Here is a 16,209-nt window from a genome sequence, read left to right as displayed (position 1 = left end):
ACACAGACGTGCAGAGGAGTAATGTACAACGTTAACTTTACCATAGACAAACACGGACAGGAAGAAGAAAATGGAAACGGCTATCTATATTTCTTTCGTCCAATAAACCACCTATATACAGTTTTTTTTTTTTTACGTACCATGCAAAGTTCAAATAAAATTATACCAATAGACCACACATCTGACTTGGGTCCGGATGGTAAAGGCTTCTCACTCTGCATATTACTGCGGTGTTTGAAAATGCCTTGTGCAATCACTTCTGGTGCAAGGTAGGATGGGTATCTAGAAAAGGAAAAAACATTATGAAATTGAATGAAAAGTATTTTTTTTAGTTTTTGCTAAAAGGTAGATTTAATTTCTGTCATATTTCTAAAGTATAATATCAATAGACCATTAGTGCACTAAGCAGAACAGACCCTATGCCCAACTCCCTCACATCGTACCCTGTGGACAACCGAAGGCCAGCAGGTAGAGTTCAAGGCATGGCCACCGGCCAACCGTCATGGCATTTCCCTTGCTCAAAACACCGATTGGCCAATGGCACAGACACATTAAAACAGTTATCAGGAGAACAATGTGGTGGGCAGCGTAAGTTAGGACATTGTGGGCCAGATGTATCAAAGGGTTTAACCCATTCTGTGTCTATGGGAAAATACTTTAGTACATATGGCCCTGTGTTCGGTGCGCTCACAACCATAACCGGTAAAATTCAGTGATTTTACTCTTTTGAGCCATAATCATAACTCCGCTTTTAACTGTGTTTTTTTCAGTGAATACATGTGTATCTATTATATTTGCGCACACACACAGAAGGGAGAGTGAGAGCACATTTTGAAATAGTCCTACCATAGCTATAAAAAAAGGAAAGGCACACAAACTCAAGGGAGCTGCAGTTTATTTGTATCAAAAATGTCAAAGGCACCCCACGACTGGCCTAGGATGCTTCGTATTGCTGCCTTCTTTAAGTGGGAACATTGCTTGCAGGGGATTTTAAAGTAAACAGGCCAGTAACACAGCACCAGCCAGCAGCACAGAAATCACAAATTAGAAATCTTGACTCCACATAAACTATGCCACTTCATGGTGCCGCAAACCCGCCTTTATAATAAGAATTCCTTTAGCCAAGGACAGGTGGGGCATCCACACCTTTATGCTGTTACAAACAGAAAGAATGATGGAAGTTTCAAGGAGTGGGTCAAAGTGCTGGATGCACAGCAGCAGATATGGTGCCTTTACCACACAGGACTAGCTATTTTCTGCTCTCTACACCGAATCGCATATTGACAGCAGCAGGTTGTCTAAATCAATCCTCCGTGAGATGCATTCACTGCAGGGTGCTCAAGCCGTTCACATGTGAAGTCAGACTATGTATGTGGCTCATTGCATGCCCTTGCTGGACCGTGAGTACTGTGGCTATTTCTACCAAGTTGGTCCATGTCAGGTGAGAGTAGCTCATCCAAACCAGATATGATTGCATTCTTTTAGTTGGGTCTTCCCATTTTGAAAGCAGGTCTCTAAGACCCAAAATGCTGAACAAAAACAAAAAAAACAAGCATTTGCAATGCAATAGGTCTCACATTTGCAAGAGATAGAGCTATTGGCGTTGTAAATGAAAATGTCTTTGCTACATGTTTTGGTAAGGAGTGTATTTGATTTATGTGGTGTGGAGGGAAGTGGAAGTGAGATGAGTGCATAGGCAGGGGCGGTGAGTAGCAAAGGAGGTTTGTAGAGAGGTCTAAAGGAAGGCTAGAGGAAGATAAAATGGATACTGCACTGGGGAAATGGATGTATGGTGCCTGAGAAAGTGGATGTGATGAGCATGAGAATGTGCATTAGTGGTCCACTCACATGCACTGTTAGAAACACTTATGGTATTCAGTCAATCACTCTCCCCTCCTTAGTAATATTTACAATGCTGAGCCTGCAACAACTTTTGATGGATGGTGAAGGGTACGTTTGGATGCAGAAAGTATTACATAAAATGACTGTCACTATCCTCTCCCTCTGTCCACATGCTACTGGTTGTGTACTCACCAATGGTGCCCCCCCCGGGGTGGAGGGCATTGGTACCTGGTGTACAGAGGGCAGCAGAGAAGAGCAGCAGCAGGCTCTGCTGCGGCGGCACATTAAACCAAATGCCATCATTCTAGGTTCCCAGACAGAAAAACACAGAACTGGGTGAATTATGATGCACTACCACAGGCCGCAACTAGAGATTCCCAGATAGGAATATACAGTGCTGCGCGAATGAAAAGGGTGACGGTTTAATAAAAAAATAAACACAACGCGTACGGTTGAGGCGTGAGTGTCATAGGAAGGTCCATTGATTGTCATGCTCAATCATGGTGCTCCCCTGCCTGCAAACAGTGACTTTTGCTGCAGGTGACGTGCGCTATCAGCAGCGCCATCTCTGTCTGCACCAGCTTTTCCTCTGACGCCAAGCAACACGTGACATGTTAAAAATAATCGAGCACCGCTTGGCTTCATAATTCTCATGCACTCTGGGGCCATATTTGTTTTTTAAAAGGTGACTGTGCAGCCAGGCCAATATCCTCAAACCTGCAAATCAGACTTCTGCAACATGTGAAACATTAAGAAAAGCAGTAATAGAAAGAACCCAGTGCGAGTCCTCCGCAAACCGGTCACACTTGAGAGCATGGCAGCCATAGCGAAATAGCAACTTTCTGAGACTGACAGAAGTTCAGCGGTATACCCAAGATATGTGTATGTTTATAACACAAAGAATGAAATAGTCTGCTATCACCTACCTGTGCTAGTTAAATAGTAAACCCTACTTTGAACATCTACTTATATATTTTCATTACACATTTTCTTTTAACATCCCCGCCACTAAAAAGCTGTGGCCGGAGCAGCGAGAGGATGTTCCCTCCCTTGACTATGTTAAAGCTGGGACTGGAGAATGTTTTACATGTGCATCTCTTCTAAGCCTGTAAACTGTAGAGTCCCTTCCCACTGGAATTCCAAAGGCAGGAGGAGCAGCTGTGCAAAGGAGAGCCTTCCCATGCAATGAGTGCAGTAGTGGGATAATAGAAGTTCTTGTTAACCCTGGATGTTATGATGGGGACAGACATTTCGAAAACAAGGGCTGAAACATGTAGATCAGAAGACGACCAGAGGCAGGAAATGAGTAATAAAAAATAAATAAAAAAAAAAACTCTTGCCCGGTGCTCCTCAGCCAAGAACAGAAGTGATGTATCAGCTTAGTGAACCAGTTACGAGGCAGCAAAGAAGAGCAACACTGCAGTCAACCTATGGCAAGCAGCAGGTGGGATCAAAGTTATTTTACTGAATACAGCAGGTCTTCCAGACAGCGCATGTGCGCTGCCTAGGCTCAAATGACTAGGCAGCCTATTTAGGTCTGATATGGGATGGCTTGAGCTCTCTTTTCTGCTGTAGTTGTCTTCACAGTGTAGCTGGAGAAGGGGAGCCCAATTCCACCTAGTGTCAATCTGATGCCTCTCAGATATCTAGAAAGGCTAGTGGGTGGAAGTCCCTGCACATCTTCCTTATAAGAAAACTTTCCCTGTGAGTTACAGAGGAATGGCTCTGAGGGACTAGAGTGCAATAGCAGGAACACGCATGGAGGGAAACCAATGGCTTAAGTCACTGAATGCCTTCTCGTCCTTACTGGTCTCATCCTCAATAATGCTTGCTACTGGTGTATTACAAGCTGTTTCACTTCCTAAACACGTAAGAAATCAGACCAGGCATAATGCTAGAAAACATAGTTGGTACCACAGTATATAATTCTAATATAATTTCACAGCTACACCGTTTGTTCTAAAGGTGTGCAAAGTCACCTCAGGCATCGTTTTATCAGCATCATGATGCTTCACTAAGGTACTCAAGCTTTTGACAGCAGTCCTCTGGAGTAGGTGTGCAAGAAAGATAGTTTGCTTTACAAGAGCAAGTTGGGTATTTTATTTCATCACTTCAGAATATGTACTCTAATAAATTGGCAGAAATAGGTGATGGAATCCAATGTAATATAGAGTTCATAGACTTCCATGAATACTAATTTAAGGCCAATACTACATCCCCAATATCCTACATTGTTCCACATAAGGAAAGAAATATGATCAGTTTAATGTAGGGAACATAACACCAGCACAAACTGGAAGGAAATTGAAGTTTCTACCTACTTCCATTGAAGTCATCTTTCTGCAGTGCTTGCATTACAAGATCATGTAGAGGCTTACAGGTCCTAATTGGCTGGTATAATCTGTTTTCATTGCCTCCGACTTGCCACAGGTTATTCCAGGTAATTTATTCCCATATGTTATTTCAGATAATTTTGTAGATTGTCTGCAAAATGTTTACCAAGTCACGTCAACACAAAAAAGTTACTAGCTTATTTTTAATAAGACCTTTCTTTTTTTCAATAAACAACTTCTCTTTGTTTTGGCAAGGTCATCTCCTTCTGGACGTCCTTGACAAAAGATTAAAAATAAACAGTCACTAGATAAGTACTGATGTACTGTAATGGCGTGAGATATTTTATGACAAGGCAGGAGGCTAGCCTGATGCTTTAACTTTTAAAAGAACATTGGAATGTTGGGAGCTCCATTGGAGACAATGGAGTGCTCTGGGCTTTTACTGGCTGGTAAAAGACCTAAGCGTCAACATTACAATGTACTTTGTTCACAGCAACAGCTGTGACCAAAGGCCTCACTGAGCCTGGGAATTGTAATCCCCCTCCGGCTCCATGAGGACTTTGTTTTATTTGTTAGAACATTCTGCCATCTACTGGCAGAATGATTTAATAGCCTCATAGCCCTTTGTAAGGAAATGCCTCCTTGGCATGGTTACCCCCTGACATTTTGCCTTTTGCTGATGCCAAGTTATGATTGAAAGTGTGCTGGGACCCTGCTAACCAATCCCCAGCACCAGTGTTCTTTCCCTAAACTGTACCTTTGCTTCTACAATTGGCACTGCCCTGGCACTCAGATAAGCCCCTTGTAAATGGTTCCCCTGGTACCAAGGGGCCTGATGCCAGGGAAGGTCTCTAAGGGCTGCAGCATGTCTTATGCCACCCTGGGGACCCCTCACTCAGCACATGCACATTGCCTCACAGCTTGTGTGTGCTGGTGGGGAGAAAATGACTAAGTCGACATGGTACTCCCCTCAGGGTGCCATGCCAACCTCACACTGCCTGTGGCATAGGTAAGTCACCCCTCTAGCAGGCCTTACAGCCCTAAGGCAGGGTGCACTATACCACAGGTGAGAGCATAAGTGCATGAGCACTATGCCCCTACAATGTCTAAGCAAAACCTTAGAAATTGTAAGTGCAGGGTAGCCATAAATGGTATATGGTCTGGGAGTTTGTCAAACACGAACTCCATAGTTCCATAATGGCTACACTCATACCAAACTTCCCTGTTTTCAACCTGCTCAGCACAATAAATGCACACCGATTCCAGTGTGGAATTTATTGTAAAATACACCCAGAGGGCATCTCAGAGATGCCCCCTGAATACCAGTCCAACTCCTACTGCTAGGCTGACCAGTTTCTGCCAGCCTGCCACAACTAGACGAGTTTCTGGCTACATGGGGAGAGTGCCTTTGTCACTCTGTGGCCAAGAACAAAGCCTGTACTGGGTGGAGGTGCTTCTCACCTCCCCCTGCAGGAACTGTAACACCTGGCGGTGAGCCTCAAAGGCTCACCCCCTTTGTTACAGTGCCCCAGGGCATCCCAGCTAGTGGAGATGCCCGCCCCTCCGGCCACTGCCCCCACTTCTGGCGGCAAGGCTGGAGGAGATAATGAGAAAAACAAGGAGGAGTCACCCCCCAGTCAGGACAGCCCCTAAGGTGCCCTGAGCTGAGGTGATCCCTGCCTCTAGAAATCCGCCTTCTTAGTTTTGGAGGATTCCCACAATACGATTAGGGATGTGCCCCCCCTCCCCTCAGGGAGGAGGCACAAAGAGGGTGTAGCCACCCTCCAGGAAGGTAGCCATTGGCTACTGCCCCCAGACCTAAACACACCCCTAAATTTACTGTTTAGGGGCACCCCAGAACCCAGGAAATCAGATTCCTGCAACCTGAACCAAGAAGAAGGACTGCTGACCTGAAAGCCCTGCAGAGACGAAGGAGATGACAACTGCTTAGGCCCCAGCCCTACCAGCCTGTCTCCTGACTCGAAGAAAACTGCAACAGCGACGCATCCAACAGGGACCAGCCACCTCTGAAGCCTCAGAGGACTGCCCTGAACCAAAGGACCAAGAAACTCCCGTGAGCAGGGGCTCTGCTCAACAACAGAAACAACTTTTGCAACTTTCTTGCAACATCTAAAGAATTCACTTGTCCCGCCGGAGGCGTGAGACTTCACCCTCTGCACCCGACGCCCCCGGCTCGAGCTCCAGAGAACCAACACCACACGGAGGACTCCTTGGCGAATGCGACCTCGTGAGTAACCCGAGACGACCCACCTGGACCCCCACAGCGACGCATGCAGAGAGAATCCAGAGGCTCCCCCTGACCGCGACTGCCTGTAACAAGGAATCCGACGCCTGGAGCAAGCACTGCACCCACAGCCCCCAGGACCAGAAGGAACCGAACCTCAGTGCAGGAGTGACCCTCAGGCGATCCTCTGCCTGGCCCAGTTGGTAGCTGTCCTAAGAAATTCCCCCGGGGCCCTGCCTGCACTGCTAGAGTGACCCTCCACTGATTCTAATACAAAACCTGACGCCTTCTTAGCACGCTGCACCCGGCTGCCCCTGTGCTGCTGAGGGTGTGTTTTGTGTGCCTTCTTGTGTTCCCCCCAGTGCTCTACAAAACTCCCCTGGTCTGCCCTCCAAGGACGCGGGTACTTACCTGCTGGCAGACTGGAACCGGAGCACCCCTGTTCTTCATAGGCGCCTATGTGTTTTGGGATCCTCTTTGACCTCTGCACCTGACTGGCCCTGTGCTGCTGGTGTGGTAACTTTGGGGTTGCCTTTAACCCCCAACGGTGGGCTGCCTATGCCCAGAAACCGAGACTTGTAAGTGTCTTACTTACCTCACAAACTAACCATTACTTACCTTCCCCAGGAACTGTTGATTTTTGCACTGTGTCCACTTTTAAAATAGCTTATTGCCATTTTAACTAAAACTGTACATGGTATTGCTCTAATTCAAACTTCCTAACTTACCTGTGTGGAGTACCTTGCATGTTATGTATTTACTTCAAATCTTGAACCTGTGGTTCTAAAAATAAATTAAGAAAATATATTTTTCTATGTAAAAACTATTGGCCTGGAGTAAAGTCTTTGAGTGTGTGTTCCTCATTTATTACCTGTGTGTGTACAACAAATGCTTAACACTACCCTCTGATAAACCTACTGCTCGATCACCCTTTCACAAAATAGAGCATTAGAATGATCTCTTTTTGCCACTATCTTACCTCTAAGGGGAACCCTTGGACTCTGTGCACACTATCAGTTACTTTGAGATAGTATATACAGAGCCAACTTCCTACACCCTTCATAGCTGGGCTATACCAGCAATTAAAGTCCTGTTTCCTTATTAAAGGTCCTCGCCTTCAGCTCTGGCCCTTAACTCTGGAGCGGGCCTTTAATGGGCGGTATAGCCCGCTATGGCGGGCACTAAGGCTATATTCACTCCTTATGAGCATAAACTTTTAAAAGCTTCCAAAACATATCTTTAAAACATCACAATGAATCTTAGAAATTTCAGTCCCATAAATACTCCTTGTCCTCCATCTTCTTCCTCTTTTGTTTGCTGCTTCTGAGCAGATAAGTATAATTTGTATAATATGATTATTTTAGAATGAGAGGATTATATATACGATGTTTTAGGAATCAGGTATTTATGTATTATACACAATTTATGGGTAAGAGTATATGTTTTTTCTAATTTATTATATGTTTTGTATTTTGTTTAAATATAAGCAAAGCAGAAAGCATGGGAAGTATATTCGATTTCAGTAAATACTTCTGGTAACAGAATGGTGAGTAAACACATTTATATTGTGTACAGTGAGTAGTATAGATTTACAGTCGATTTACAGCTTTTTGAGTAAGTTAGAAAAGATAACTGAAAAACCACACATTGTGCAGAGTAGTACGTACCACATAGCGCATTCTTACCAGCACGTGAACGGCATAAGTCAGCTTATGCTGCAAACGACCAGTGGGCCTTGTATCAAGGACCTGCGTACACGTATGACCAGCTGGTCAATGTGCGTGTTTGTTTTTAAAGGTGGTTGGGAGCATAAAAACATTTTAACCTAATTTAGGAAATAGGTGTGTGAGGACTGTTTCCTTCTCAAAGTAGCGCGTTAAAGCGCGTTTGTTGCCGGGAATAGCTTAACTGCAACACTTTAGTGAAAGGGAACATTGTTTTTAGTAAAGAAGGAAAAGAAAGTAGGAAAAAGGCGTTTATTATATCCAAAGCCAAAAGAATACCTGAAGAAAACAGGAAAGGGTTTTCAAAATTATTTATAAAGCCATAAATCAGTATGACTGAGAAAGCTGTTCAAGAGTCCAGTCAGGAGGATTTAATTAGAAGAATTTTAAGTGAGGAGATACAAAGGAGTGTTTAAGGTGGTTCTAGAAGTTCCTGATATATTGAAATATTACTGGGCCATTCAGTTGGTGGAAGCCAATGACTGGGCATTCATGGATCGTGCAGAACCCGCCTACTGAGTAGACAATATGGCCATGGGCTCCACGGGCTACTTGACATTTCTCTATCAAAAATGGCTGGAGCGGAGCCTGCCTACCCATACCCAGATGGTGGTGATGGTATGGAGAGGCGCCATTAACTACTTAGGCTGGGAAAGTAAGTTGACGGAAATAACCCCACTATGGGACAGCGACCTACTGCATGAAGTGGGTGGCCTAAAAGGCCTTACAAAATGGGTAATGTTCGGTCTTGAGTACGTGGGAGACATGTGGAGAGACCAGACATTTGTCACACTTGAGACTCTACAACAGGAGTTTGATATGAGAGACCCAAAGCGGTTCAGTCATTTGCAGCTGGGCCATGCCCTGCAAAGCCACATTTCGGAGGGGAAACTCTTGCTGTCGGCACCCCCAGCGGAGGATCGTCTACTGTCAGATCCCCTGACAGATAAAGCCATCTCAGCAATACATAGGAAGCTGGTATGTAACTCCTCAGCCCCATTAGTATCCCTAAGGGCGGCATGAGAGAGAGACACAGGAGTACTGGAAGATGAAGACTGGATTGAGGCAATACACGGTCTTAGGGAAGGGGCAATACAAACTCATTTCAGATTAGTCCAGCTAAAGATTCAGCATAGGACATACTATTCTAGAACACTATTGCACCGGATTGAGAGAGCAGCCACCTCTCTATGTTTAAGAGTGCGGCCTGGAGGGTACCTTCTTCCATGTGTTGTGGGAATGCCCCAAAATTCAAAGCTTTTGGGAAGGGGTGACCTGCATAACGGTTCAGGTCACTGGACTGTGGGCTCTCTGGAGGCCACTTGGCTCCTTCTCAATCTAATTGGTGAGGAGGCTTGGCCCACATACCCATGAATTTGGATGGTATTGGCAGCTGCTGTCGCAAGAACTTGAATGGTGTCAATGGGTGGAACACACTGTATACCTCAGCAGATGTCCACACGAATAGGAAATGGTGTGGGGTGGTGGGAACAATTATAAGGAAATTTTAATGGCTAGGGACATTCTGAATGTTAACATAACTTCTCCTTGTGTTCCCAGGCCTTTTGGGAGACATCTTGCGCCAGCAATCTAGATATGCTAGCTATGTTATGTTTGTTTGGTTTATTCATGCACATGCATAAACCTTGTGTTGTCCAATATACAATATCTCATACAGTTTCTGCTGCATTACTGTCAACTGAGCAACTGTTTAATAAAAAAATATATTTTTTAAAAGTAAAGAGATACAGGTTCCTGCCAACAGACAATTAAAAAGATGGAGTACAAAAAAGTGAAAATAGGAATATAGATGGAGGAATATTTTTCAATTTCAGATGAGGAGGCCTTAAATAGAGGTCCAGAAGGGAAAATGCATTAAGAAAAGCAAACTTGTGGATGAATAAGCAAGTAGTATAGTAAAGAAGCCCAAAGCCGCTCAGTAAGAGTTGGTGTTCGAAGCTGCACACGAATAGGTCAGTTTAACACTAATAGTGGTCTTATTTCCAAAGAGGAGCTGGGGGTGCCGGAGGAAAGGTTTAGTAAGGATGAATATATCCTAGACTTAGATTATCAGGATGACCTTCAACAGGAAAATGAAATCAGTAACAAAAATAAAAAAATAAAGATATAGATATGGTGCTAGATCCTTTTGGGGAGACATTGTTTGACAAGAGATATTTAGGCATCCCAGAGGTAAGGACTGTGGACCATTAGACCATGTCTCTAGCTACATTAAGGCCAGACTGCGGAGACCCAAGGAAAAGGAGGAGAGGAATAGTATACGGTCAGAATGCTCTCACCCTATGATTGATGAGAAAGTAATACTGACACCAAATTTAGACCCCAAACTTATAACATAGCTGTTTAAAACGGTGAAAGACCCACAGAAGGGGTTGGAGAAGCTACTTAAGCAATGTCACAACAGGGTATTGGATATCCTGGGTCCATTGGCAAAAATATTTGATGCTGTTGAGGATGCCTTTTTTGAAGGGCATGGATTTGGATATTTATTTATTTAAAAGATGGTGTCAGCGTACCATTTGATTTTTGGGCAATGCAGATGCAGGCCTTTAGGCAGAAAGAGACGCAGGACTGTGCTTATGTGCATATATCAAAAATTAAGTGACTTAGCTGGGGAGGAGTCTAGTGATGAAGCAAAAGATTTACTTTTCGGAGATGGGATGGTGAAATCCCTAACTAAATACGTACAACCTGTCACAAGTTTGGATTAGGCACACTATTCTATGTGAAGAGTGTTTACAGTCAATAGTTTCAAAACGAACTGGATACATTTACTGAGAGATATGCTCCAGGATTTGGATTGGATGGTGAAACTGGATCTCAAGGATGCCTAGTTCGCAATTCTAATAGCAAAGGAGAGTCAAAAATACTTGCAGTTCACATGGAAGGGACAGCTGTATCAGTTCCAATGTTTCCCATTTGGACTGTCTACACCACCTTGGTGTTGGTTCTAAGGCCATTTGTAGGCTTGCTAAGAAAGAGGGGGATTAAGGATGATTGTTTACCTGAACGATATATTGATAGTGAATCAAAATGCAGATAAACTGGAGGAGCAGTTTAATCTGGTGATGAGTTTAATACAGGATCTGAGTTTTCTAATAAATTCAGAGAAAACTATACTGATTCCTATGCAGAATTTGGAGTTTGTAGGATTAGTGGTAGACACAGTGGTAAGCCAATTACAGTTACCAGAGAAGAAAGTAAGTAAAGAAGATAAGACAGTCGGTAAAGTTATTGTCAAGGAAGGAGGAAGCGAAGTTGGGAGAGTTAGCTCGAATGATAGGTCTGTTGTTGTCTTCAATTCAAGCTGTATTTCCGGGACCATTACATTACAGGGCCCCTCAGTGTTTAAAAACTCTCAATCTCACAAGAGGCTTGTGGTACAGGGACATGGAGTATGTATGAAGCTGGCCCTGTATATACTATATCAAAATGAGATATAGTGTGCACAGAGTCCAGGGGTTCCCCAGATGCTTAACAGAGGCTAAAGTAGATAATACCAGTGCTCTCTATTGTGGTAGTGTGTTCGAGCAGTTAGGCTTATCAGAGGGTAGTGCAAAGCATTTGTTATACACACACACAGGCAATAAATGAAGCACACAGTCAATGACTAACTCCACACCAATTGTTTTAACATAGCAAAAATATATTTTGTTACTTTATTTCAAGAACAACAAGATTCAGTTTGCAGGTAAGTACATTTGTAAGTAAGTATCAGACAAATGTATCAACACCACTTTGTTTCAATTTGGCAAGTTAAACGGTTTTCAAGAAAATAGCAAATATCAATTTTAAAAGTTGAGACTGCAATTTTCAAACACAGTTCTAGGGGGAAGAAACATTAGCACAGTTTCAAGGTAATTACAAGACTTACATTTCCAGGCTCCGGGGGTTAGGATGTCCACAGGTTGGGGTTCAAATTAACCCCAAACACCCACCACCAGCAACACGGAACTGGCCGGGTGCAGAGGCCAAAGATGATCCAAGTTTTAAAATGGAGTCCTACGGAGACTGGGGACAGTCAGAATCAGGCCTGCTTGCAGGTAAGTGCCCGCGTCTTCGGAGGGCAGACCTGGGGGGTTTCGATGAGCACTGGTGGCGGGGGTTACAGGTCAGCAGCAAATATACACCCTCAGCGGCTCGGGGGTGCAGGGTGCAAACACAGCCTCGGGCTCCCAATGCTTTCCTATAGGGGGACCCGAGGGTCACAACGATGCTGAAGGCTAAGTCCAGGGGGTCGGTTCCAGAAAACCAAAGGCTAAACAAGGAGGAGGGATGCCTGCTGGACATTGCTAGAGCGGTGGTCTTGCTAGACCAGTGGTCGGATTCCCCAAAGCCAAGAGGCTGCGGGTGCAGCTGTACCATTGGTGGTCACTCCTCCTTGTTGTTCCTAAGTTTCCCACCAAACTTGCGGCCTTAAGTGGGGCTCCAGGGGGCAGGCATCTCCACTAGCTGGACTGCAACATGAGGCCTGAGCCTTTGAGGCTCACCCCCAAGTGTTACAGTTCCTGAAGGGGAAGGTGTGAAGCACCTCTACCCAATGTAGGCTTTGTTTCTGGCCTCAGGGAGCATAAAAGCTCTCACCCCATGGGTTCAGAAACTTGTCTCTTAGTGGCAGACTGGGACAGACTGGTCAGTCCTGCACTAAAGGATTGTGTAAAATACAGGGGGCATCTTTAAGATGCCCACCGTGTGCATTTTACAATAAATCCAACATTGGCATCAGTGTGGGTTTAATGTGCTGGGAAGGTTGATACCAAACTTCCCAGACTTCAGTGTAGCCATCGTGGAGCTGTGGCATTTGTGATGACAAACTCCCAGTCCATGTACTTAATATGGCCACACTGCACATACAATGCCTAAGAATGGACTTAGACACTGTAGGGGCATATTGCTCATGCAGCTATGGCGTTACCTGTGGTATAGTGCACCCTGCCTTAAGGCTATAAGGCCTCCTAGAGGGGGACTTACCTATGCCACAGGTGGTGGATAGTTTGTATGGCCACCCTGACAAGGATGCCATGTCGACTTAGTCATTTTCCCCCCACCAGCACACACAAGCTGTGAGGCAGTGTGCATGTGCTGAGTGAGGGATCCCCAGGGTGGCATAAGACATGCTGCAGCCCTTAGAGACCTTCCCTGGCATCAGGCCCCTTGGTACCAGGGGTACCATTTACAAGGGGCTTATCTGAGTGCTAGGGCTGTGCCAATTGTGGAAGCAAAGGTACAGTTTAGGGAAAGAACACTGGTGCTGGGGCCTGGTTAGCAGGGTCCCAGCACACTTTCAATCATAACTTGGCATCAGCAGAAGGCAAAAAGTCAGGGGGTAACCATGCCAAGGAGGCATTTCCTTAAACAACCCACCCCGCCAAACAAAAGAGGATGAGAGTAACCTTTCCCAAGAGAGTCTTCATTGTCTAAGTGGAAGAACCTGGAAAGGCCATCAGCATTGGCATGGGCAGTACCAGGTCTGTGTTCCACTACAAAGTCCATTCCTGGTAGGGATATGGACCACCTCAACAGTTTAGGGTTTTCTCCTTTCATTTGCATTAGCCATCTGAGAGGTCTGTGGTCAGTTTGAACTATGAAGTGAGTACCAAAAAGGTATGGTCTCAACTTCTTCAGGGACCAGACCACAGCAAAGCCCTCCCTCTCAATGGCACTCCAACGCTGCTCCCTGTGGAGTAACCTGCTGCTAATAAAAGCAACAGGCTGGTCAAGGCCATCATCATTTGTTTGGGACAGGACTGCTCCTATCCCATGCTCAGAGGCATCTGTCTGCACAATGAACTGCTTAGAGTAATCTGGAGCTTTCAAAACTGGTGCTATACACATTGCTTGCCTCAGGCTGTCAAAGGCCTTTTGACAGTCCACAGTCCAGTTCACTTCCTTGGGCATTTTCTTGGAGGTCAGTTCTGTGAGGGGTGTCACTATTGATCCATAACCCTTCACAACCTCCTATAGTACCTATTTCTCCCCACCAACACACACAACCTGCATTGGCAATGTGCATGTGTTTGGCGAGGGGTTCCTTAGGGTGGTACAATATATGCTGCAGCCCTTGGGGACCCTCCCTGGTCACAGGCCCTTGCTACCACTGGTCCCTTTTTCAAGGGTCTTAGCCGTGTGCCAGCGGTGTGCCGATTGTGGAACAGTGGTACAGTTTTAGGGAAAGAACACAGGTGCTGGGGCCCGATTTGCAGGATCCCAGCACACACACTGTCAATTTAACATCAGATATCAGGCAAAAAGTGGGGTGGAGGGTAATGCAAACAAGGGGCCAAATTCCTACAGTGTCTCTGAGGAAAGATGAGAGGCAGGAGTTAATATGGTGGAAGGAAAATTTGGAAGCCTGGAACAAATAGCCTATTTTTGGAACAAAACCAGATTTTGTTCTGGAGGCAGATACAAGCAATTCAGGATGGGAAGCTACATACTTAGGTCAGGTGAGGGGTGGAGTTTGGACACTGCTAGAGAAAGAGGAGTATATTAATTACTTGGTGATGCAAGCAGTTTTGTTTGTGCTCCAAAGTTTCAGGTCAAAGTTGAAGGGGAATTCAGTTTTATTAAAGATGGACAGCATGACTGTGGTAACATATATAAGCAGGTTGGGAGGAAGCATGTCCAAGACATTATCATATCTAGCAAGAGAAGTGCAGGTATTTTGTTTGGAGCACAAAATAGAGTTGAAAGCAGAATATTTACTGAAATTCACAATATGACAGTGGACTGGAATTCGCGAAACATCACAGATTACAGCAATTGGAAGTTAAGTGGGGATATTTTTCAGAGGATTTGGAGGCTAATGGGACCTTCAGTGGTGGATCTGCTAGCTTCCAAACAGACTTATCAACTGAATTGTATCAGTTGGAGACAGGATCCGGGGGCAATACCAGTGGATGGATTTACACAGGATTAGAAGGAAATGAGAGGGTATGTTTTTCCCCTATTCTCTGTGATTCAGAGAGTGTTAGTCAGGTGAGGAGACAGATGTCAGCTGTTACTAGTTACACCTTTTAAAAAAACAAAGGCATAGTTTCCAACAGTAAAGGAAATGGCAATGGACATACATTATTTGATAATGTAATGCAAAAGTCTTTTGATAAGTATAGAAAACAAGGAACATCTGTTGGCAGAAACAGATTCACTCAACCTTCTAGTATGAGGTGTTCAGATAGCTTCTCAAGACTTTCAGGAACAGCTGCAAGCTTACTCAATGAGCCGTGTGCACCAGCAACTAGGAAGAGATACAGAGGAGCTTGGAAAGTTTGGTTACGCTGGTGCATGGAGAGGGACTTTGATCCCGTGGAGGCAGATGAACTTGAGGCAGCAAATTTCCTAGCAGGGTTATTTAAGAAAGAGATGTCTTACAGGTAAGTGAACTGCTACAGGTCAGGGATGGCAGCAGGTCATTCATTACAACAAGGTTTGTCAGTGGGTAGACATCCATTGATATGCAGAGTGATGAAAGGGATTCGGTTAAGGAGACCACCTAAAGAGAAGTATCAAACTTTGTGGAATATGGATTTAATATTACAATTATTTGCGAGTTGGCCAAGCAATAAATCATTTTAGAGGTGAGAGAACTGACTTGGAAAATAGCAACATTAGTATGTCTCATTTCTTTCAGAAGAATCTCGGATGCTTGAGCATTGGAAGTATCACACAGATTATTTCAGCTGGAGTAGTTTGAGATTTTCAAACGGACAAGGACTATGTCAGGATTTATTTTTTATTCTAGATTTGACAATTCACCAAATTTGTGTGTGATTCGATGTTTAGAGGAATATGAAAGTAGAATGTTTGATAAAAGATGTGCTGGGGTGTATCAGTTATTAATATCATATGCAAAACAGTTTAAACCAGTTACAAGTGCAACAATTGCAAGGTGGGTGAAGGCTGTAATTTAATGAAGGGGGAGTAGATTTGTCAAAATGTCCAGGGCATTCTGTTAGAGGTGCCATGACAGGTAAGGTTTGTATGATGGGAGGACAACTGGAGAACATTATGAAAGCAGCACATTGATCAACTGTGGACACGTTTA

General features: G+C 44.5%; 1 protein-coding gene across 2 annotated transcripts in view; it reads right to left on the bottom strand.

Annotated features, from left to right (window-relative positions):
- TBCK (TBC1 domain containing kinase) overlaps positions 1-16,209 on the bottom strand; it is a 1,319,282-nt gene that overhangs the window by 1,100,214 nt on the left and 202,859 nt on the right. For both annotated transcript variants that reach the window (XM_069241253.1, XM_069241261.1), the window contains exon 6: positions 141-282. In XM_069241253.1, the coding sequence (XP_069097354.1) occupies positions 141-282 (142 nt within the window). The remainder of the gene's footprint in view (positions 1-140; positions 283-16,209) is intronic.

Source organism: Pleurodeles waltl, chromosome 1_2 (assembly GCF_031143425.1).
Source record: "Pleurodeles waltl isolate 20211129_DDA chromosome 1_2, aPleWal1.hap1.20221129, whole genome shotgun sequence".
Lineage (NCBI taxonomy): Eukaryota > Metazoa > Chordata > Amphibia > Caudata > Salamandridae > Pleurodeles > Pleurodeles waltl.
Note: the sequence above shows the minus strand (reverse complement) of the source record. Positions and strands in the feature narration are given on the sequence as shown.